The sequence below is a fragment of the Nothobranchius furzeri genome, chromosome 4, assembly GCF_043380555.1.
Source record: "Nothobranchius furzeri strain GRZ-AD chromosome 4, NfurGRZ-RIMD1, whole genome shotgun sequence".
In the NCBI taxonomy this organism is placed as follows: Eukaryota; Metazoa; Chordata; class Actinopteri; order Cyprinodontiformes; family Nothobranchiidae; genus Nothobranchius; species Nothobranchius furzeri.
In genome coordinates this window covers 63,691,075-63,714,082 of record NC_091744.1, presented here as the reverse complement: position 1 = coordinate 63,714,082, position 23,008 = coordinate 63,691,075, and the positions used below count along the sequence as shown (strand labels likewise).

Here is a 23,008-nt window from a genome sequence, read left to right as displayed (position 1 = left end):
ATTTTCTTGTCCTTGTGATTACAGGTTCAATGCTGTTTTTGCATTAGCATTTTTTCTTGTTCCTCCTGCAGTGGTCTTTCTATTTATGTTTAAAGAAAACACATGTAACTCACATACGCAGTGTTGTGACTTTTGTAAGTTATGTTGGGAAGCACTGAAACAAAGCCTCATTCCTGCATTAATATGGATAATAATCCTGTTAACTGATGGATGTTATCTAGCCTGTATGTGCACCAACTGGTCAGGCGATTATGAAACCATCTACAGTACACCTCCTCAGAAATGGTGCAGCCCGGATGACTCATCCAAAGGATCAGTGGCAAAGAAACGGACCCACAAATGTTATACTATACCACAGGTAAGAAACAAATTGATGTTTCTGAGATTTTGCTCTTGGTCATTGTCATGGATTTTATCAATAACCAATTTCCTATAGTGAAGAGAGAAGGAGACAATGAGCAGACAAGTCAAACAGTTATAACTGTGGCGTGATGCACGAGGTAAAATGCCCCGAACATCCGGTCACTGAGTTTATTTATACCAAGAGATAGGGAGAAAGAGAGGGAGAGAGGGAGAGGGAGAGAGAGAGAGAGAGAGAGAGAGAGAGAGAGAGAGAGAGAGAGAGAGAGAGAGAGAGAGAGATTGTGTGTGTGTGTGGGGAGTCAAGAGTGTGTTTGTGTGTGTGTGTCTTGTGTGGGCGTGTCATGCAAAGAGGCATGGAGCAATACATTTACATTCAGTTGATTGAGTCAATGATCAAGAATTAATAAACATGAATTTTTCCATAACATCCCCCCCTGTTTATCCGATAACCAAACAAAAGGAAGTAACAAAACAAAACAAACCCAAATAAGGAAAATAAAAAATAAGTACAATAACAAGGAATTTTATCCCCTTCGATAACTTGCCACCATTATCTATGAAAGCTACATCAATCACGAATCAGGAAGGGGAATGTCATAGGACCCGGTCAGAGTCCATAGTCACATTTAAAATCTGTGGAGAGATTTGATGACTGCAGTCCACCAACGTCTACCATACAACTTGAATAGTTTTGAAAAGAAGTGCAGAGAAATATTGATCAGTCTAGGTGTGCAAAGGTAAAACAGAAGTATCCCAACAGACTCAAGGCTGTTATTGTGGCAACAACACAACGATCGCTCATGTCATTGCAGAAGAAGCCTAAAGATGAGGGACATTTGTTAAAATTAAGTCAAGGTGGACTTTTCAGGATTCTTAAGATTGAGGCTTATGGGTTGGTTGACCTACTGAAGATAATAAAAAAAAATAGTCTAAGTCTAGTTCTGAGAAAAAAAGGTCAAAACTCTGAGGTTAAAGTCAGGAGTCTTTTTCCCTCGTCAATAATCACCTAATATAAATAATTAGTTTTCATTTTGAAAAAGAAAGGACTAAAATGCACTCATAAATTTGCTTATGTCTTCATATTTAGAAAAAAATATTGCAAAATGAACGTGGATGTCTTCCATGGGATGTTGATATTTGTGGCACATTGTGTACAAAACAAACAGAAAAGAATTGTACTTTAAGTGTCATTCTTTTGGGGGCATGTTGTTGTTGCCTGAATTCTTCAAAAAAAAAAAAACATGAGTTAGATTTGAGTGTATAGCCAAAGAATTTAAGAGACATTCTTATGGAGGTCCAAAGAACGTTAGGGGTCTCCAAAGCTGCAGGTTGCAGATCCCTGACTGAGCAAAACTGTCCCAGAGTTAAAAGAACCAATTTGGTGCCGACTCTGGTCCTCATGACAATTATCTTGGTTCGCCAGTGTTGTGTTTCTTTTTCAACAATTTGATGAGGCTTTGAGACACTGTTCTCTGTGAGCTGTTCGAAATATCGCGGGATTTAGGCTGAAAGAACGGTGGTTTCCTCTGAGCACCGGGGCAGGCAGCAGAGCCGCACAGGTAACCAGCTGGAGCCGCAGCATCCGCGTTAGAACACCCTCAGACACCTCCCCCTCTGGAGCTTCCGTCCGGAGCGCCGCCACCCGCTCAGGTCACCTTCCAGCCTCTCCACCGGCATTTTCCACCGAGCATCTCCGTCAGAAGATGACACCTGGCAAACGCAGAGCCGCAGTCATGTCCTTAACGGTGGCGATATTTGGGATGTTGATGCTGCAGTCCGTCTCCTCTCAGAGCGGTAGGAAATGAACTCTGCCGGTAGAAAATGAATGACGCTTTCCTCTCATCATGGCGAAAATGCGGTTTTAAGGGTGGATCAAGATGCCCGCATGAGCTTATTTATGATAAAACGGTTTTATTAATAGCGCTGCCTCTCTAACATTACCATCCGTCGTTAATAAACAACCACATTTTTCACCTCAGAGTAAAACAAAACACCGTTTGTGCCCTGAGCTTTGAAATGAAAGATTGATAAATCATTGATAAGCTACAATCTGCTTTCTGCGGGCTGAAGTGGGCCAAGACGGAGGCCTGAAAGACGCTCCTAAAATGTCCTTTGAAGTGTGGATCTGAATACTGAGCGGTTCAGTCAGCGAGGACAAGTTCTGCTGATGAGTTAGTGGAACAGGTAGAGGAGCAGGGGAACTGGGACACGCTGAAATTTAAACCCTCACACACTCATGCATGTCTGCTTTCAGCTCAGGAATCCTGCGTTTTCTGTCTGCATCAGCCCAGGCTCATCATACAGGCTCATGTAATTAGGTGTAGGACTTCAGGAGAAGGGATCTGTAAATAGCACCAGTCCATTCTGCTGCATGCTGCTATATTTAGAGCAGAGATGCTGCTCAGGGATCTGTGGCTTTAATGTCCTTCTGAATCTGTTAACTCTTCACTGAGATGTTCTGCACTGCAGAAAAGCATTGATCTCCATGCACAGTTCTCCGTGTGAGTCTTGATGACCCTCTGCCCAGATCCTCCCCAATCAGATTAGGGCAGCATAGCATAGGATCTGTTGCTGTAAGTGTGAAGTCGGATCTTTTTACAGGCGGTGTGTGTGAGAATGAGGCACTTTGGCCTTCCCTGGACTGCATTACACATCCTCTGCACCGCACACCCACTCATAACATCTCCTCTTCAGTCAGACGTGTTATGTTTTTGACACAGATGGATAATGTGATCTCCTCATCTTCATCTGATGAAGGTTGTTCATGGACCAGATTCTGTTGAGCTTCTCTGTGGATGTGTGTCACATTTAAAGTAGAACAGTTTTAATTGGACACTTCACATCTTCTCAAGTGAGATTCTGTAGGTATGAACAAATGACAGCTGACTTAGAACAACCTCTGTTTGGACAAATACAGATGAATTCTGACCAGACTGATGAGTCGTAGGACCAAAGTGTCAACACCTACATCTAACTTTAACGTAATTTCACACGTTTAGGAGTTCATGTAAATACTGTTTAAACATAAATCCTGACCCCACACAGCTTTCTTGACATACCAGTTTTTCTCTGAAAGTTCTGCTCATTTTTGTGTTTAGAAATATCAGTTTGATTAGTAAATAACGTTGTGACACAAAATGAAAATGATGGAAATATTTAGCATTTTTATGATGTGCTATGGATTAGAAGATTGTTTTAATCAGTTTTGAACTGGTCCAACTCTGCTTCTCTGCCTGCTATCTGGCAGGTAAGATATTTATTATTCATTACTTGCTAGAGTCTTTGAACAATTAATGTGCACTAAATCTAGAACATGTTCACAACAATTATAAATTCTTCTGACTGGAAACACATTCACTCAACATTTGTAAAAATGAAGTGTAGCCATGGTTACTTTGATTTGTAACAATGACATGAATGAATGTTGATGATGTTCTTTTTATCTGTTATCTGTACAACAAACAAATGGCTTCAACTCAAATTAATGTTATTTTTAACAGAAAAGACAATCCATTTACTTTGATGGCATCTTGTCTAACTCAAAGGGTCGTGAAGCAGTATTTAAAATCAGAATTTCTTGAAAACTAAAGAACACACAGTCCAACAGAGCAGTTAAGCTGTATTTGTTCTCATTTTGTGTGATTAGATGCTTATCCAGAATGCCCTGGTACGTTACTGGGACCAGAGAGAAACAGTTATACATCCATCCGTTCTCGACCACTTATCCAGGGCCGGGTCATGGGGGCAGCAGCCTAAGCAGGAAGGCCCAGACTTCCCTCTCCCCATGGGTCAACTCCTCTGGGGGAATCCTAAGGCATTCCCTGGCTAGCTGAGAAACATAGACCCTCCAGCGTGTCAGTTATATAATTAAACAATAACCAGCCCCATCGTCAGGTGAGACCAGGGGTGGACTGGGACTAAAATTCGGCCCTGGCATTTTTACAAATCGTCGGCCCTCAGTCGGGCCTCCCCATTGGGAGAGCAGTTGGGATGGGGGGTGTTGCCGCACGCGGACTTGTCTCTAGGCCGAATGTGATATCTAATATGGACTGAGACTGTTAAATTACAAGCAGGGCCAGACCGCTGCGACCGGGAGCCCTGGCCATCCAGATCAGCTCATTCTCCACGAGTTGAGATCAGCGGGACGTTAGCTACATGCTAACACGGTAAAACAACTCCTACGTCATCGCTCTACTGCGTTTTTCTACTGCTAAAAACGCCTGGAAAATCTCTGTTAGCTTCGGTTTACCGTGTAGCTAATGTTCTGCAGATCACCAACTGTGGAGTAGCGTCGGCCCAAGCTGAGCAAGCAGCCCACTTGGCTATGCGGCCCACCGGGACAGTGCCAGAATGCCAGATAGGTCAGTCCACCCCTGGGTGGGACCGTCTGATCGGTGCTTTCATTTGCTATTATTATTATTAGTCAGAAGTCAGCAAATAATTATAGCATTCATGTCTTCCTCAAATTTCACTATTAATAAAGTTTCGGTTTAGATTTTTGTTAAGTTTTAATTTGTTAGATTATTGTCATTTAAAAGCGATATTCTCAACCATGTTAAAGGAGTTATCTTAGCTGCATTCTGTAAACTATTATATTACCATACAGTTACGTAAGAGTTCTGTAATTATTTATAGGAGAAGTGATGGAAGATCTGTTTCACTCCTGCACATAAGTTCATGTTTATATGGTTTTCTCATCAGTTCAGAACCAATCTGTTTCTCTAAACTCAGGTTATTAAGCTATGAGCAACAGACAAAATACTAATAATTTCTAAACTTTATCATAGGAACTGACATCAGAAGAGCTTAACAAGCCCTTTAAAATATATGGTTACCAACAATCATGAATCAATAAATCATTTATTTTATTGCGTCTCCAACAGGAAGTTGGATTTTCACGCAGTTGAAATTTCATGAGTAGAAGTCATGGTTTCTTCTTCTGAGCTTCAAGATGTGTTTATTTCGTATATTGTATGCATTTAAAGCAATGATTGGCACTGAAGATAATTGATGTTTTTGATGCACAAACTGACACACGAGGCAGATGTAAGAAAACTCCGGCTCAAACTAAACATCATTCTGACACGTACAGTAGATCGGTGAGCGGAGACGAGGCTGTCGGCCCGGCTCTGTCCACACATCTGGTGGATCTGAACTGGCAGCGTCCACCTCTCAGCATTTTTGAGAGCTGAGGTTTTCCCTTTAGATTCCCAGTCATGCCTCTCACTTGTAGGAATCTAGATGATGCTGTGCAGTAAGGACCGGGCTCCAGGAACCGGCTGGGGGATTCATGTTGTCTCTTGTTGGTCTCCCAGATCTTGTTGGCTGACTTTTTTATTTATTTTTAATTTCTTGCCGCTTTTAGTGACGTGTGCTTCTATGGAAGGGGGGGGGGGGGGGGGGGGGGTGTCTCTCACCAGGCGCCCACACTCTCCCCAGAGACCAAGAGCTGCACAGCTTGTATAAATCTCCTCTCAATCTATCATGCTCTCCATGCTGCCTAGACCGATGACTGCAACCCTTGTCCTCCTCTTCCTCTTCCTCCTCCTCATCCTCTCTGAACTGTCATGATCACTTTCATTACTACGTCTAAGAGAGAATTTCATCAGCATGAGGCATACCTAATTATGTTTTTATTACCGTAATCAGATAAAAAGAGCTGAAAATGGCAAGGTCATACGGAGGACTTTAGAATGACCCTGTCTCAAATCTAATGTGATGTTTTTAAATGGACAAACTAAGTGATAGCATGCTAGCAGGGTCGTCCCAGCAGATTTGACTTAAAGCTTCACAGGAATATCAGCGACATTGGCCGATACAGACATAAAGTATTTTCTTCCTAGAATCTGGAACATGATCACAGATATTCTTCTAATCTCCAAGAGCGTGCTGTCACTTCATTAGAGCTTTTGTAGAGAGTCAAGAGTTTACACGTGCTAACCTGATTTACCTTTTGATTAACATAAAAAATTACTTCCATTTCCTCAATTTGTTTGTATTTAAATGTAAGTTGTCATAATTTATACTTTTGTTATGTTTTTTTCCTTCCTCATTTATCCTTTGCTGACTCTAATTTGATTTAATCTTTTATTTTCTTGCTTCTCCATCCAACATCTCTATTTTGGGCTGATCTTTGGACATGCTTCCCCTCTAACGACCACCAGCAGGCTTTGTGAAATCTCCTCTGTCTGAGACTAAGCTCACAGGAGACACATTTGAGATGTACTGTGATGTAGTAGGTAACCCCACCCCAGAAATCCAGTGGTGGTACTCTGAGATCAACCGAGCCGACTCTTTCAGGCAGCTATGGGACGGCGCCCGTAAGCGGCGGGTGTCCATCAGCACAGCGTACGGCGTCAACTCGGTGAGCATGTTGGGGGTGACGCGTCTCACCCTGGATGACGCGGGGACATATGAGTGCAGAGCCAGCAATGACCCGAGACGGAACAACCTCCATCAGAATCCAGCCATCTCCTGGATCCGAGCTCAGGCTACTGTTATGGTGCTTCAGAGTGAGTGGTCGGTGTAAAATGTCCCACCCCCAGTTTCTGTGTGACTCCGCCTCCTTCCTACCGCCCCAGAGGACCACTAGCATCCTTCATAGATTTCGTCCACCTCTACAGGCATAGGTGCTGAAAAGAAACACCATTTATCCCAGTGAATCCCAAATTCAGTCCTTCATACTGTAGAGCCGAGCTTCCCTTTAGTTTCCTCTGTTCATTTTCTCATAGTTAACAGTTTTCTTTACATGTAACAAAATCCTTCCCTATATGCACATTTCTTTATTTGTAATATCCATGTTTTATTTTTCATTTGTTGAACTTTGGAGTCAAAGTACATTAAAGTAGGGATGCACCGATACGATACTGGTATCGGTGCCGATACCAATACCAATACCGATATCGGTAAAAGTTAACCGATACCTGGAACCGATACCAATGCAGTTGCTTGAAAATGGCTTCACTGTAACTTGTCCTTTCTGTTCACCTAATATTTTAGTTTTGTGATGACTTCCATTCATATATTTTACTTTTTATCTACCTCACAGTCTTTTCCTGTTGAAAGCAGAGAAGAAAATAAAATCTGTATTCCAAATCATTGCATTTTTTTGTGTGGTGGAAGTATCGGTATTAGTAATCGGTATCGGCGAGTACTCAGATCCAAGTATTGGTATCGTATCGGTTTGGATAAAAGTGGTATCGTTGCATCCCTACATTAAGGTAATTAATCAAATTATCAACACACAAATACATGGAAAAGTAATGTTGATTCTCAAAATAGTGTTTGAATAAGTAATCAGATGAAGACAGCCTGACAAACTGGGTATAGATTTCCTCTGATGTGATGCTCTGAATACAAAAGCAACTTGAATAACTGGAGTCAAACAACAAGCTGGTGAAGGTTTCAGTCTTAGCAGGTTCAAGCAACGATAGCTGGGCTTTTCTGTAGCTTCTCTGAAAGGTTCAGTCTAAAACGCAAATAGTTTTTATTTTCAAGCTTCTATTTTAACCATAATGTTCAACATGAATAGTTAAATCTATTTGATGATGTTATAGTTCCAGAGAGCTTCCTCATAGTCACTGAAATTATTTAGGCTGCATTTCACATTTGATCAAGAGTGTAAAACTGTGGTGTCCTATGTCGTTTAGATCTTCCCAAACAGCCCTAGCCCTAGTCAGCATTACTCCTACTGAGCCGTTTCTCTGTTGCAGAGCCAACAATTGTTGCGTCCGAGCACGCCACCATCACAGAAATCATGGACAGTATCACTCTGCAGTGCAACCTCACCAGCTCCTTCTACGAGCCCTATGAAAACTACTGGATGAAGAACGGAGAGATGATCCCTGAATCACAAAGCTCAAACCCGAACACTGAATACAGGTGGGGTAGGAAACCCCTCGGCTTTTTATATTTGTGTGTGTCAAACACAGCATTGGGTTAACACGGGGTGTGTCTCTGATCTGCAGGGTGAACAAACCAAGAGGAGATGACGCAGGAGTGTACATGTGTGTCTACAACTTCCACAATGCTCCATCTGCCAACGCCACCATCGAAGTTAGATGTAGGTGTTGATTTATCAGCTGCAGGCATATTTACTTTGATTTGTCACCCAAACAAGCGACCTTGAGCACTTGTAGCCCTGTCATGTGAGGACCTGTGATTTCAAACAGCTCTGCTGGCTGCTCAGGGGCAGCCGGCGCCCTTGACACCTTCATTCAGCCAAAGGCCGGCTCAGTGGCAGCAGATGGTGTCTTGTTTGTCTGATGGCAAAGGATTATGTCTCAACGGTAAAATCCGGTCAGCCTTTTCTGCTGCCACATGTGCATTGCTTTGGAGGCAAATTGGACTTTTGCGGGTTTATGTATTATTTGATGGAGCGTTTTATTGATTCAGATTCAGAAAGAGACTCACTGCAAAAGAGATCTCTAATATGCAGAATTCTGGAAGTTGAATGTTTAATTTTCATTAATCATGAGATAAGTTCTGTGATGGGAAATATTTGAAATTGTTATAATGAGGCAATTAACTCAGTTTTTTTTACCAGACTTCATGCAAATGACTCAGGAAAACACATCTTACTACAAGCATGATTCAGTATTTCATCTTGAAGGTAAAGATTAGAAAAAAGCTAAATCTTCTTAACCTATTTTTTTTAAAGGGGCTTTAAAGAAAATACACATTTTTGGAGCTTTTTACCATGTGGTATTGTTTTTGAATCAATGCAGTCCTTTATTTTCCTGTTTCAGCTGCAAATTTTGACTTTTACGTTGAAAATCTTGTAAAATGTCAGTGAAAACTAGTCTCATCAACAGGCCCTGCACAGAAGCGAGTCCCTGGTCTGAAACCTGTCTCTCCTGGACAGCACAGGATATGTGGCTTACGCGACTGTTGACGTGTGTCAGAATTGGTAGTCTGGTGGTCAGAGTGCTGTGCGGGCACATCGTTTTACACAGGTTCACATCCCGATCTCAGCAGTAACCTTTTTCTTCTTTTACAGCTACACCTGCCAGTATTTTGTTTTCAACCCTTTATTGGCTAACAGTTTAAAATATAAGGACTAATCTGTGTTTTTTTTTTTTTACTTTGTTTGTTTATTTAGCCAGTGTGAGTCCATGTGAGGTGAGCAGAGTAAATCAACTAAAATGCTGCATGGAAACAACTAAATTCAAAGTTGTTTAGGGACACAAAATGTTTTGTAGAAATTAATCAATAAAACTAAAATATAAAAACATGAGTTGAACAGGAGTCGAACCCGCATCAGCACATGGTAAAACTGAGATGGCACAGCTGGAATACCATAGCCAACGCAGCAGCTGACTTTCCTAACATGCTGTTTTAGGCACGCTTTGTTGTTGCTGGCGTGGGCGCATTGTTTCACTGAAATTAAGCGTTTTAAGTCCGGTTATAAATTCAGGCTGATGAAAATAACTCATGTTTAAGATAAGTGACATCTCAATAGTGCCAACGATAATATTTTATCATTTACTGTGCCTAGCTTTGCTCTTAAAGGTTTAAAGAAGCCATCCATCCATTTTCTGAACTCGCTTGTCCATGTAGGGTTGCGGGGGGGGGGGGGCTGGGCAATCAGGCAGGGTACACCCTGGACAGATAGCCAGTCCATTGCAGGGCAAGGTTTAAAGTAGCATGATGTGGAACCTTTAACTTTTAACAGATCCAGGTATTTGTTCTCGTTTCAGCTGCCCCCATGATAACCGGCCACAAGCGTAGTGAGAATAAGAATGAGGGGAGTCGTGCTGAGCTCAGCTGTAAGTCTGTGGGCTATCCCCACCCTGCCTGGTCCTGGTTCAAGATGGAAGACAGCAGTGTGAAGGTATGTTTGAAATGATACATGAATTTACATTTCCTATAGGTTGCTATATTCCTCACAGGTCTCTCTCTACTCGGTTCCTGATTTCACTGATTCATTTAAAAGCAATAAAATAAGAACGTAAACCTGTATTAAATGTTAATAAAAGGTGTGGAATCAGCAGTTTAATCATAATTGAAGTGGCATGCTGAACTAAAAACATAACAGGACAACCAGTTGAAATTTAAGGAAAGAAAACATTTCCTAAACAACCAAAGGCCAGGCCATCTGTGTGACAGTGTGGCGGAACTACTTAATATTTAACAGTAAATTGAAAACACTTTGGGAGTTCATCACCTAAAGTTTAGCCACTGATCCATCTGCTTCTCCTGCTTTATCCCGTGGTGGTCCCAGCTGACGCATACATCACGCATATCCTCTTACTCAACACCATTTATGCCTGATAGGTTTGAGCACCTGGAATAAGAAACATATGGGCCATTCCCATCTGTACCGGGTCAGCCCGGGCCGGGTAGCCCCAGTCGGCCCCAGCCTGGCCCGGTTGATTCCACACATCCTTGTCCTAAGCCCATGTGGGCTGATTCTACCCACCAATCAGAGGCTTGCTCTAATGGAAGGTGTGAATTTGCTGTCAGCAGTGGGTGTGTTGGCCCTTGTCGGCCTGAAGCAGACCCCCTCGAGAAGAGGGCTGAGAATGAGCCTTGGTTGGCCCGGAAAAATACCAGGTCACCCAAATTTGTAAACAACCTACGCTACCCGGCCCGGGCCGACCCGGTACAGATGGGAATGGCCCAATAGACCCCTCTGTACCGCCTTCTATGGCTCATAGCATCAGTTCTTTGAAGGGAGTGTATGTATTGAACACACACACACACACACACACACACACACACACACACACACATACACACACACATGTGCACACACACACACACATGTGCACACACACGCACACTCACACACAAATATAATTACAACATAAACTTCAGTCTTCCACCTAGTTACTACAGGTGGTGAACATTTAAATGAGCAGAATCCTGGCATGCCTTTGACAAAACATAGAGTAAATCCTCCATCAGTGAACCGTTAGAGGCTGCATCCACAAATCCAAGTTAAAACTGTTAAAGCCTTCTACCAGTTAACGGGAGGGATGAAGATTATGAGGCTAAAATCCACTTTGACTAAAGCTGCCATTTGTTTAACTACTGTAGTTTAATTACTGTGATCTTATGGACTCCTCGCAGCGCAGCGTTTGGACAGGGATCCAGGATTTGAGCGATATCATTAAGGAACATTTCTTCTTCTGAAGGCAGAATTTAGCCTGGCTTTTCCCACGTGACTGGCTTCATTGGTCAGTGTGACGCTTCTCTATTAGTGGCAGCTTGTGACACTCTTCTGTACTTTCTAGCTCACTAACGTAGCTCAGTTAGTTTTTACCTGTTTCTCTTTGATCTCTTATCTTAGTGCTTTTACTTGTTTTATGGTTAGTTAACTCTGAATGTAATTTTATGCCTTGCTTTTATGTGTGTTATTTGTTTTTAGCTTTAAAATTTTCTCCTATGCTGTCTTTGTTGTTGTGTGTGTGTCTTTCACACTCCTGTACAGCACTTTGGTTTCAAATGTGCTTTATAAATAAACTGGTATGATATTACCTAAAATGTGAAATGGTGAGGCTTGATATCAGTTTTTTTACTGATATCTGGATAGTCTTTACTCTTAATTTCCAATACTGACATAAACTGATAGCATTATCCCCCCACAATAAAATAATATAGAACCAAATAATTTTAGGTGACTAAAATCACATATCTGCTATCATGCATACTTAAACTTTAGCATCATCTGTTCCAAATATGACAAATACTTCAATTTAACTTAGGCTATGGACAAGATGGCAAATTTTTGCTGATTCCCATTCTTCCTGAGCTAATCCTGCCAAACGCCCGTCGTACAGGTCAAATCTCTACATCCTCGCGTGTTGTGCAGAACAAACAAAAATCTCCAGCTGCTACAATCTAAAACTAGCCCGCTCAAAATAAGCCATCAGAAAAAAGGCAAAAAAGACGACTGTATTGTGCTGCGCTGTAGTTTTTTTTAGCTGTAGACAAAGATGGCATCTGGTGACAGTGCACATCTTTTTTTAGACGAAAGGCTTTAATGTTTTTTCTTGTTGTGGTTTCAAAGACATGTCCAAGTCATTTAGAACAGAGGAAAGAGCTGCAGCGAACTCTGCTTCAGACGCCATCTTTGTTGTTTATGAGAAACTGAGCATTGCAGTGTGTGACATACGCTGCTCAGCGCTGATTGGCTCGGTTAGCATCTCAGGGGGTGGGGTTATGTGAATGGCAGCATTACGAGGCCCTTTGCTTCCCATGAGGAAGCATCGGCATGGCTGGCTAGGCTCAGTAGCTGAAGAGTTTGGTGTATAATATAACCACAGTAGCTGTGTCATTAACCCTCCTGCTGTCCTAGAGGCTGACCCAACCAGGACAATGGATGGTTGAGCAGGGTTCAGGGTTTGTCCCTTTGGGTTCACGTGGCAGGGGTGAGGTGGTGCTCATTCGAAAAAAAAAATAAAAAATAAAAACCCACATCGGGTCCATTGGACCCCATAAGGAATGTGGATGGGTTGAAAGAGTAGAAATAGATCCCGATAGTTTCTGATATTTCATTTTATTGCCGATATCGTTCGATAATATCGGACTTCTCTGTTAAAAGTGCATTAACATGCAGCTAACACAAAGTTGAGCCTCATACTCGCTAACACAATTTAATGGTCATTTTCTTGTTACTCTGACAGGAAATCGACAACTCAACCGGACGCTTTGTCGTGGTCAACGAGGGGAACCACACCAAGCTCCTCATCGCCAACTTGGATATTGACCTGGACCCTGGCGAGTACCAGTGCAACGCCACTAACAGTTATGGCAGCGACAGCGAGGTGTCTGTGCTGAGGGTTCGCAGCCGCTTGGCTCCCCTGTGGCCTCTTCTGGGAGTTCTGATTGAGATCATCATCCTGGTCGTCATCATCGTTGTTTATGAGAAGCATAAGAAGCCTGAGGATCTACAAGACGGTGAGTCTGAAGGGACATTTGTCTGAATCTCCAGGTTATACTTTTAAAACTTGTGTAGTAAGCTTCATGTGTAGGTTCCTCCATTTTTCCACCCAGAAGTAATGACCATGTAAGGAGACACACACTTGTGTTTTTAGTCACCCACCGGAGACACTGGAGGAATCACTTAACACTGTGCTGCTCCTGCATTCAATAATTTAGTCTGACGACATTGAACCAACAGACAGACTCTGTTGCAGAAGGTTGCACCTTGTTAGAACAATTTCATTCATTTAATATTCATGAGAAATACGACCCTGTAGTCTTGGAAAGGTGGACACTTTTAATTATTAATGGATTCCTAAGGATGTTGTTCATAAGCCTTTCCAAACCTAACCAGGAATCTTGTCATTTAGTCGTTCTGATTCTTCTAACACAGCAGAGCTCTTTGTTTTTGGGTTAGAGGTGTATCCTGAATTATGCATTAATGATATTTGGGCGACCTTTTCTGCACAAACAGAATTCAGAATTTTGCCACATGCTGATCAGATGCAACACTTTGTGAATAGCGAACAGCTCAGACCAGTCAGTCAGGAGTCACACAGCAGATTTAGTTTAACTGAGTTTGTTCGGCAGTTGAACGGTTTAACAGGTTGTTGTAATATCTCCCCTCCTTTTTTTTTCAAAATGCATAACCTAAACCGTGTTTGTGGTAAGTGTGAGATGTTTGCATGCTGCCTGGTTTCGATTTATGCTCATTCAGCCTCATTCCTTCTCCAGTTCACGGCTCGGCTAAACAGTTCTGTTGAGCTACCCCTGCCTTCAACATCAGCCAAGTGCAGACGAACATTTCCGGTTTGCATAACCATGCATTAGAGTTCATGCTGCAGCAGCAAGTCGCATTAATGACGCGTGGATTGTTCGTGTTTATCAATCATTTCTGCTGCCTCTTGTTTCTCACTGCTTCAGTGCATTATTACAGCAGAACGCTGATACTGATGGAGCTGCTTCTCACTAATCTCTGAGTGAACAGATGTTCTTTGTGAGCACTGCTTGTCTGTGCATGACAACAGTATTTGAAGTTAGGATTTTGCTTGTGTGTCATCGGTCTCACCTACTCATGCCTTCAAAATGTGGTGTTTAAATGTCAGGCATATTTCTTCAGCATGACAATCTCTTGTTTAATGTTTTTAATATTTTCCAGGCTGTGCTTTTACTCTGCAGATATGTCATAAAGCATTATAATTAGCGGTGCACCGATTGTTTTACAGGTGTGGGTAATAGGCTGCGTTTCGGACTGACGGGTATTATCAGAGATTAGCAAAATTTGACTCTCATTCATTCATTTACCCTCTATAAAGGGTTTTTTGTGTGAAGGGTCGTTGGGACCTGGTGCTCTCTATGCTGCACCTCAGCAGTGAAATAAAAATAATTAGTGTAAACACAATCTGATACAAGAAACCTTTAAAATAAATACGAGTTCAGAATAATATGCCAGTGATGCACTTTTACAATTTAAACGATCAATAATTATCAATATTGTCAGAGAATGACCTGATGGATGATGATGAATACATCTAATAAATAATTAAATAAATGAATAAATATTTGGGAGAGATGTCATTAAGTTGTTTTTTCCCCCTCCAGGAACTAATAAAAACTGCACAGGCTCCTAAGGAACAGGTTTGTTTATGCACATGAGGTAAACCAGCAGGTGTAACTATACACTTGATAAGAAAAATATTTTTCCAATAAATATTCCACAGTGTTAAGTCATTTACGATCATCATAGAAAAATAAGCTAATTAAAATGTCATTCACGTGTGTCTGATGAGAAGGTGAGCTCTGCATAAATGCACACAAACATAAAAAATGTCCCCATTAAAAAAATGAAAATCAAAATTCCAGTTGCATTAGCGCTCATAATTTTATATGGTGACAAAACAAAATCAAATAAATCTATTTTTGCTAAGAAATGAAATTTATATTGATGAGACGGCTGAAAAAAATCTCAATTATTAAAAAATCTTCTACATGAAACAAGTAAAGAAAATGTGCACAAGTTAAAATAGAAATGATTAAAATAACGATACAAATACATTAAAAAACACAGTTATATTTTTCTCTTTGAAAAAAAAAAGCTGATGTTTGGGTTTTATTTTTATACAGAGGGTTCCTACTTCTGTCTGGTAACCTGCAGGAGTTTATTTAGGATTTCCACTGCACATTGAATTGCCTCTTTGTTTGAAATGGGCTCTATAAATAAATAAAAATAATGCTTCCACTAAACAGGCAACAACAGCCAAGCCAATGTTATCATTTTTATTTCAAATGCTTCATTGCAAACAAATATTCAGTTTATTAAAAAATGGAAACAATTATTTCAAATGCTTTTATATTTTAAAGTTAAATTTCATCAGATTCACCCAAAGCTTCACAAAAAAAACCTGAAATGTGAACAGACCTAGAAAACAACAATCGGTGCATCTCTAATGGGAGTTCTTAAGGCCAAATGTACTAAATACATGTTACTGTGTGCAGCATCTTTTTTGAATTATTTTCTGGTTGTCATTTCTTCATACCTTTCTCCTTTACCACAGATGACGACCTAGCTGGGCCGGCGTAAGTACAAACTTTACATAACCTTTTCTCTGCTTAGCTTGGTGACTTTATGTTTGTGTCGTGGATTATCCCAGTATGTGTACTATTAAAAGCTCACAGAGAAGAGGTTCCCAAATTAACAAAAGCTGTTGAGCATCATGCTGGAGTATGATTGATGGTCAGATCTTAAATGATTTAGGGAGAAATGTTAAGGTCAAGCTACAACATCTTTGCTTTAAATGAAAGGTTTTGGTTTTAAAGGAGACATATTATTCAAATATAACATTTAGCATCATTTTGTGCTGCCATGTCTTTTTACTGCCTCTACAAACACCTCAAATGTGAAAAAAAGTTTTAGGAATTAAAACAATGAACCTTGTGAAAATTTTGACCACCTCTCAACTGGAGAAGAGAAGCTGCTGCTGGAGGATACGTTACTATACTTTGAGCCCCTCCTGAATATCAGAGCCTCTCAGCTTATAGCAGCCTGAGCAAGGTATATAAACAAGGTCATTAAAAAAAACATGCAGCAGCCCGCTGTAGCTAGCGCTAACAGCAAGCTAAAACTAACATTAGCCAAGTCTTTTTAAATAGGCCACACATTTGGACAAAAAATATAACTTACAAGTCAATGCTACAAGTCCAGTAGCAACAAAGCCAGGTTACCCAGCATCGGCCTGTGATTTCATAGCCTCCTTTAGCCTATTCTAAAGCGTGTGGGCTGTGCCAACTTTCACTTTGGTTGCCAACAAAAAAGCAAACTTTTTTTTCTTCTTGTGTATTTTGACGGTCGGCAAACAACTGAACAGCTATTTGCTAGTCTTTTATTAGCTACCGGCACAGAAAATAGCTAACAGCCGTTAAGCAGGTAAAGAGCATTCCCTAGGACAACTACCTGCTCCACAAAACTGTTAACCCTCTCAGGCTCAAAATAAGTTTTGATAAAAGGACGAACAACTAAGTTCTTCACAGGTACTTCTGAGTTAATATATCAACTACAGACCATTTACCATTTACAGGCCATTTAAAAAATGCTCATGAAATATGTATGTGGAGTAACCAGGTAGGTAGGTTTTAACGTTGCAAATCTGCAACGCCTGCCTCCAGAGGGTTAAAGTTTTAAAAGCTGTGTTAAAGTTTCTACCAACACAATCACTGAACCCCACTTTTTAAGGAATTGGTTAAAGCCGCAATGACAAAGTTGGAAAACAAATTAGCTTAAAATTATGTTTTCATGCGTCTTAACAATGTTGTAACATAGTAGCTATAAATATATTGTGGAGATGAAAAAACAAAAAATAAATAATCGAGTGGTTCTCTTGCATTAGTCTAAAAACCTCCACCAATAACACATTTCAGACCAAAATCAACCATTGGACCATTCGGTTGTCGGTCTTGCTGAATCGCTGCACTTGCCTGAGTCCTCCATTCATTATGCACTCGAGTATTTAGCAACAGAACACTAATAGTGTACGAGGCTCGTGGCTCAATCATATCAGAGAAGGAGAAACAGCCGACTTCTACCCCTTCAACTTTAAGACCATAGTCCCAAAAAGAAAAAAACATATTTTGAAGTCAAGGACAACAAAAGAAGTTTGGACGTAGAAATATGGTGTTTAGCACTATGTCGTTCTGTCTGGCATCGCAAGTTTCCAGTTCAGGCAGAAGCGTCTCGGGGAAGATACAGAGGGGAGGGGTGAGTTCTTTGCGACCGTGTTTGCGGTCAAAACCTAGATTGTTTGCATATTCGTTATAACAGTGTCAGAAAGTGTCTGGAAGGTAATTGTCAAAAATGAATATACTGAAATAGCTTCATGTGAGAGGGACTTAACGCATAGACCTTTATAAACAAGTTTTGTTTTGACCATAGAACTATTATAACTTCAGAAAAAAGGCATATGTCTCCCTTAAAACTAAATTATTACAAGCTAATTCTCAAAAATACACATTTAGTTATCATTCACTTCAACTAAAAAAGTGACTGTGTTGTCTACTTCCTGGTTAGGAAAACCAATTCAACCAACAACCACAAAGACAAGAACCTCCGCCAGAGGAATACCAACTGAGGAGGCTGTCCACTGAGTTAGTATGCATCATCGTGGCCACAAACACAACCTATAAAATTACACCAGAAATCACAATGTTGTACAATTTGAGTAACAATCTGTATTTTCTATTTTTGCAGATCTCATTGACCACATATTGACCACATGAAGGTAAACTAGAAGCGACTCCATCCCAGTGTAAAGGATGTATTTGCCATTAAACACATGATTGTGAGTTGGGAGGGTTCAGTGAGGCATGCCTTATCTTTCACGTCAGGAGGGTGTGTGACACAAAAGTTCCAGAGTTGACATTCTAAACATTGTTGCTGCATGCGATTGTTGACATTTTAGGTTTTATTTTATTATTCTTCATCATTAATATTTCTAATTTTACTACTTCTAAGATAATGCATGCAAAATGTTGACTTTCTGTTTGATAAAGAAATACTTTTTTCTCTTGAGGGTGGCTTCATGTAGAAACTCTGTACTGTGAAAAACTAAACTGCAGTGGAAAAGAAAAAGACAATGTGGTGTGACAGATGTGTACAGTTTTATTATTCCTGTGTAAACCTGTCATTCATTTTATCTGACTATCTATATAAATATATTTATCACATTTAAGGGCTTTGCAGTGTCCCTCTAAAATTGGTTAAGATTTACTTTATGTATGTAATGTATGTATTACAACACTATAAATAAATATCAGATCGCCAGTATTTTTATCCATATTATATGATGCATTTAAATGTTGAGAAAAAATGAAACAAGTTTATAAAATGCTTTGAGAAACTCTATTAAACATTTGAATGTTTTATTTTGTAAGTATGTGTATTGTACAGCATGGCTATTATCCTATGCAATTATTATCCATATCAATATATTGAAAGACATTGCAGCTTCTGATTTTCTGTGAAAAAGCTTTAAACTAGTATGTTCACCGTAGAGCATTGATGGTATATAACACACACCTGCATGAGTTTGGGTCAAGTGACGTGGGCGGAGGGAGGTGTGTGTATGTGTATGTGTGTATAAGAAAAACCCACGTCAGAGCTGAAACGTGAAGAAACTCCAAGGTCACAATCATTTTTAAAAATAAAAATCTGAAGGAAAATAAAACCCTGAATCTTGTGTCTGTTGTGTTGGTTTCTTCCATTAAGCTCACTACTACATGCAAACTTCCAAGAGGATTGTAGGATGATCCTGAGGAGGAAATGCGGAGAACAGCGTCATCTGGTGGGATTAAGTGAGAATTACAAGAGCCTTGCTTTTATATGAATAAAAAAGATTACGCATCTACATTATATACGGGTAATTTTATTATTGTGCTGTTTTGGCTGCAAAAATCAGAATATTAAAGACACTGTTTCCCTCCAGAGAGTAAAAAAAGGCAAATTTTGTCAAAGAAATTTGTAGAAAAGCATAAAATAATCAATACCGTACCAAGATAAAAGCAGTAATCTCAATCATACGAACAAGTTCTTTCTTGCATTGAATTCACTCTTGATTCACTTATCATGTTTGTTATTTCTTTTAAAAACCTCATTCTTATGTGAAATATAAAAAAAATGAGGAACTATTATTTTCCTGTTTATCAGTCTTAATCTGTTTGCCACAGTTAAAGACTGACAACTTAAAAATTGAAATCTGATTTCCCATTCATAAAATGTAGATAACCAAACAGCTCCTCTAACAGATGCTTGGGTTACTTTCTACTGATTTTTTCATCATTTAAATAAGAATCAAAGAAAGAAAAAATTATTTAGGGAGGGCCCCCTGTGAGGGGAATAAGCAGGGCAGTGCCACAAAATAGTGGGTATAAATGAGTTTCCATTGTTTTACTATTAGTTTTAGCCTGAAACCCGTTTGTAAAAATACACTGCCTGGCCAAAGAAAAGGTCACTACCTGGATTTAACTAAGCATATAAGTAGGTAAGAACCTCCTATTGGATCAGCCAGCAACAAGTTATTTAACCCCAACTGGTGCAATGAGTTCTTCTCATTTCTTAAACAACCATGTGGAAAGACACATCTGGTGGTTGTGGAAAAGATGTTATTCTGTTGGAGGATGATCATATCATAGGTATGCATCAAGCAGAGAAAACATCAAAGGAGATTGCAGAAACGAATAAAACGGGGTTAGGAACGGTCCAACGCACTATTAAAAACTGGTCTGATGAGTCCAGATGGACCCTGCTCTAGAGTGATGGTGCATCAGGGTAAGAAGAGAGGCAGATGAAGAGGTGCACACATCATGCCTAGTGCCTACAAGCCTGTGGGGGCAGTGCTATGACCTGGGGTTGCTGCAGTGGGTCAGGTCTAGGTTCAGCAACAGGATGTGCTCCAAGAGTGAGGTCAGCTGACTATGTTTATGTGCTTAGCAGACGCTTTTACCCAAAGCGACTTACTTTTTTTTTAACCTATAGGGCATGTTGTGATCTGTGGGGGAAACCGGAGTACCCGGAGAAAACCCACACATGCATGATGAGAACACGCAACTCCACGCAGAAAGGCCACAGCCGAGTTTCGATCCTGTGACCTTCGTGTTGCGAGGCAACAGTGCTAACCACTGTGCCACCATGCAGCCCATGACTACCTGAATATACTGAATGGCCAGATTATTCCATCTTCCCAGGTGGCATGGGCATATTCCAAGACAATCCCAGGATTCATCGGGCTCAAATAATGAAAGAGTGAGAGCATGAGACATCATTTTCACACCTGGATTGGTCACCACAGAGTCCAGACCTTAACCCCGTTGAGAGTCTTTGGGATGTGCTGGAGAAGGCTTTGTGCAGCGGCCAGACTCTACCATCATCAGTGCAAGATCTTGGTGAAACATTAATGCAACACTGGATGGAAATAAATCTTGCGACATTTAATATTCTTATCGAAACAATGCCACATCGAATGTGTGCGATAATCAAAGTTAAAGATGGTCCATCAAAATATGTGTGACCTTCAGGTATATACGCCCAGTAGAGCTCTCAGAACCTTAGGAAGCAGTCAGCTGGTAGAACCCCAGGTCAGAACCAAACAGAGTGAAGCTGCTTTTAGCTACTATGCTGCACACAGATGGAATCAGTGTCCTTATGACCTCGAACGTGCCCAACTCTAACTTTTAAATCAAAACTGAAAACCTTCATGTTTTCATCAGCCTTTGAATAAATGTTGTTATGCTGCACCTTCTGCTCTGTATTTGCTCACCCTTTAACTTTAACTTGGTTTCTTTTTAATTTTCAAATTGTATTATTTATTTATTCATTTATTTATTTTTAAATAGTATTTTCTGTCATGTTGATTTTAATATTCTTGCTTTTCTTGCTAATGGAAAGCACATTGAATTGCCTCAGTGTATGAAATGTGCTATATAAATAATGCAGCCCTGCCTCGCCTTTTTTTTAGGGTATTTGACATGTTTTCTTCTAGGGATGTCCAGATTCACTATGTTCTATCTGGTAGTGAAGGTAAGCTACGTGCAACTTTTATTTACTAATTTCAAAGAAATAGCACATTCAGTGCCAATTACAACTTTTCCTCTTCCTGACATTGAATATTCTGACTTGTTTGTCCTCACAAAAGGACATGGGCCAAATTCTAAAGCTCTGCAGTATGCTCAACAGATAATTCTTCATTTTAGGGATATTCCTATTTTTGTGTTTATAGATTTAATTATTGTTGCTAAGAAGACTAAACGGAGACAAGGAATTTGCTGTAGTGACTGCTGAAAGGAAAAGCCAAAAGATAAGGAGATTTCATCACTGCAGCAGAAGGTGAAATTCACAAAGATTATCCAGCCGTTTTCTTTGGGGTTCTGTTCATGACAACCCGGGTCAATGAGGAGCGTTCTGCCAGGCTGTGTACTTGTCCAGAGCAAGTTCAGCCTATACTGAGCTCACGTATTCTCTGCAGGTTTTTTGGAGGACTGCAGGGTTCCAGGTAACCAAGGAGCCGATGGAGATGCACAGGTGAGTGACAGAGCAGAGTAAAAAAGTAGGGGTGGGGATGTCGAATCCTAAAAACTCTCTTCATCAGATCAGTCTGGGAACAAAGAAGGAAAACATTACTCTAGTTCAAAGTTTAGTTTATAAGAGAAAAAGCAAAAAAAACAAACAAACAAAAAAGAAAAACAGTCCCACAGTTAGGCAGCAAAGAAAAAAATGGCCAGAATATCTACTGCAGGGTTGATAAGATGTTGACGTGCAGGTGTGAACCATCAGCTGACAATGGGCAGGGCTGAGCCAACCAGCCACAACTGGACAAAAAAGAAAAATGGAGGGCTCCCACACCTACAAACCTGCCCTGAAGTGTTTGTGATAACTTCTAATGAATCCCCCCCCCCTTAAGAGATGTCTTTAATGCAGCCATATTGGAGTGTTTTCCAGCAAGAATTTATTTTTAAGGTCAAGGGTCGGACATTTTTCTGGCAGAATTCATGTTTCTGTCCAGGTCGTCAAGCAGCAAAGCAGGCTCATACCATCACACTAGCACCACCGTGTTTCACTGGTATTATGTCATTTCATCTGAAAAGCGTTGTCAGTTTCATGCCAGACGTAACGGATGTTTTGGATCTGATCTGATTGTTTTTAAAAGGCAAAAACGTTAAACAGTCCATAAGGGGCAACTATGCTATTACAGCACTGTAGTTTAACATTATAGGATGGTTTTAAGATGCCTTTTTAGGTAGGTAGGCAGGTATGTAGGTAAGTAAGTAGGTAGGTAGGTAGATTGGTGAGTAAAAAGTAAGTAATTCGGTAGGTAGGTATGTAGGTAGGTAGGTAGGTAGGCCGGTCGTCAGGTAGGTAGGTAGGTATAGGTAGGTAGGTAGGCCGGTCGTCAGGTAGGTAGGTAGGTATAGGTAGGTAGGTAGGTAGGTAGGTAGGTAGGTAAGTTGGTTGGCAGGTAGGTCAGTTGGTCAGTAGGTAGGTTGGTTGTTAAGTAGGTAGATAAGTAGGTTGGCTGGTTGGTGGGTAGGACTCACATTACGTCCCAGGATTCAGCAGCAGAGTCCAGACCTGGCGTCTCTCTGTGTGTGTCTTTTAGCCGGACACTATGCAATATTTTGAGGTGTTCAGTCCTTTTTATTAATAATATTTGTCTGCGCCTTATTTGCAGTGTTT

General features: G+C 40.5%; 2 protein-coding genes across 3 annotated transcripts; both read left to right on the top strand.

Annotated features, from left to right (window-relative positions):
* The first annotated feature begins 1,826 nt into the window (after positions 1-1,826).
* On the top strand, positions 1,827-19,019 carry LOC107388619 (neuroplastin). Of its 2 annotated transcripts, none has more exons than XM_015964207.3 (8): positions 1,827-2,157; positions 8,076-8,244; positions 8,331-8,425; positions 10,062-10,195; positions 12,993-13,266; positions 15,846-15,867; positions 17,852-17,928; positions 18,032-19,019. In XM_015964207.3, exons 1-7 carry the CDS (start codon positions 2,067-2,069, stop codon positions 17,910-17,912), a joined length of 846 nt encoding a protein of 281 aa, XP_015819693.1. In that variant the 5' UTR covers positions 1,827-2,066; the 3' UTR covers positions 17,913-17,928; positions 18,032-19,019. The 2 variants fall into 2 exon arrangements, with proteins under 2 accessions (XP_015819693.1, XP_015819695.1); XM_015964209.3 differs by having other exon boundaries at positions 1,828-2,157; positions 15,858-15,867.
* LOC129153547 (neuroplastin) lies at positions 5,767-8,069 on the top strand. The gene has a single exon (XM_054732930.2). The coding sequence runs from the start codon at positions 6,584-6,586 to the stop codon at positions 6,890-6,892; it is 309 nt and encodes a 102-aa protein (XP_054588905.1). The 5' UTR covers positions 5,767-6,583; the 3' UTR covers positions 6,893-8,069.
* Positions 19,020-23,008: the final 3,989 nt, after the last annotated feature.

Bases quoted from the DNA above. Each gene is read 5' to 3' on its own strand.
- LOC129153547 (XM_054732930.2), top strand. From the start codon at position 6,584: ATGTACTGTGATGTAGTAGGTAACCCCACCCCAGAAATCCAGTGGTGG.
- LOC107388619 (XM_015964207.3), top strand. From the start codon at position 2,067: ATGACACCTGGCAAACGCAGAGCCGCAGTCATGTCCTTAACGGTGGCG. The intron at 2,158-8,075 runs GTAGGAAATGAA...TCTCTGTTGCAG, and splicing joins GTCCGTCTCCTCTCAGAGCG to AGCCAACAATTGTTGCGTCC. The intron at 8,426-10,061 runs GTAGGTGTTGAT...TTCTCGTTTCAG, and splicing joins CGCCACCATCGAAGTTAGAT to CTGCCCCCATGATAACCGGC.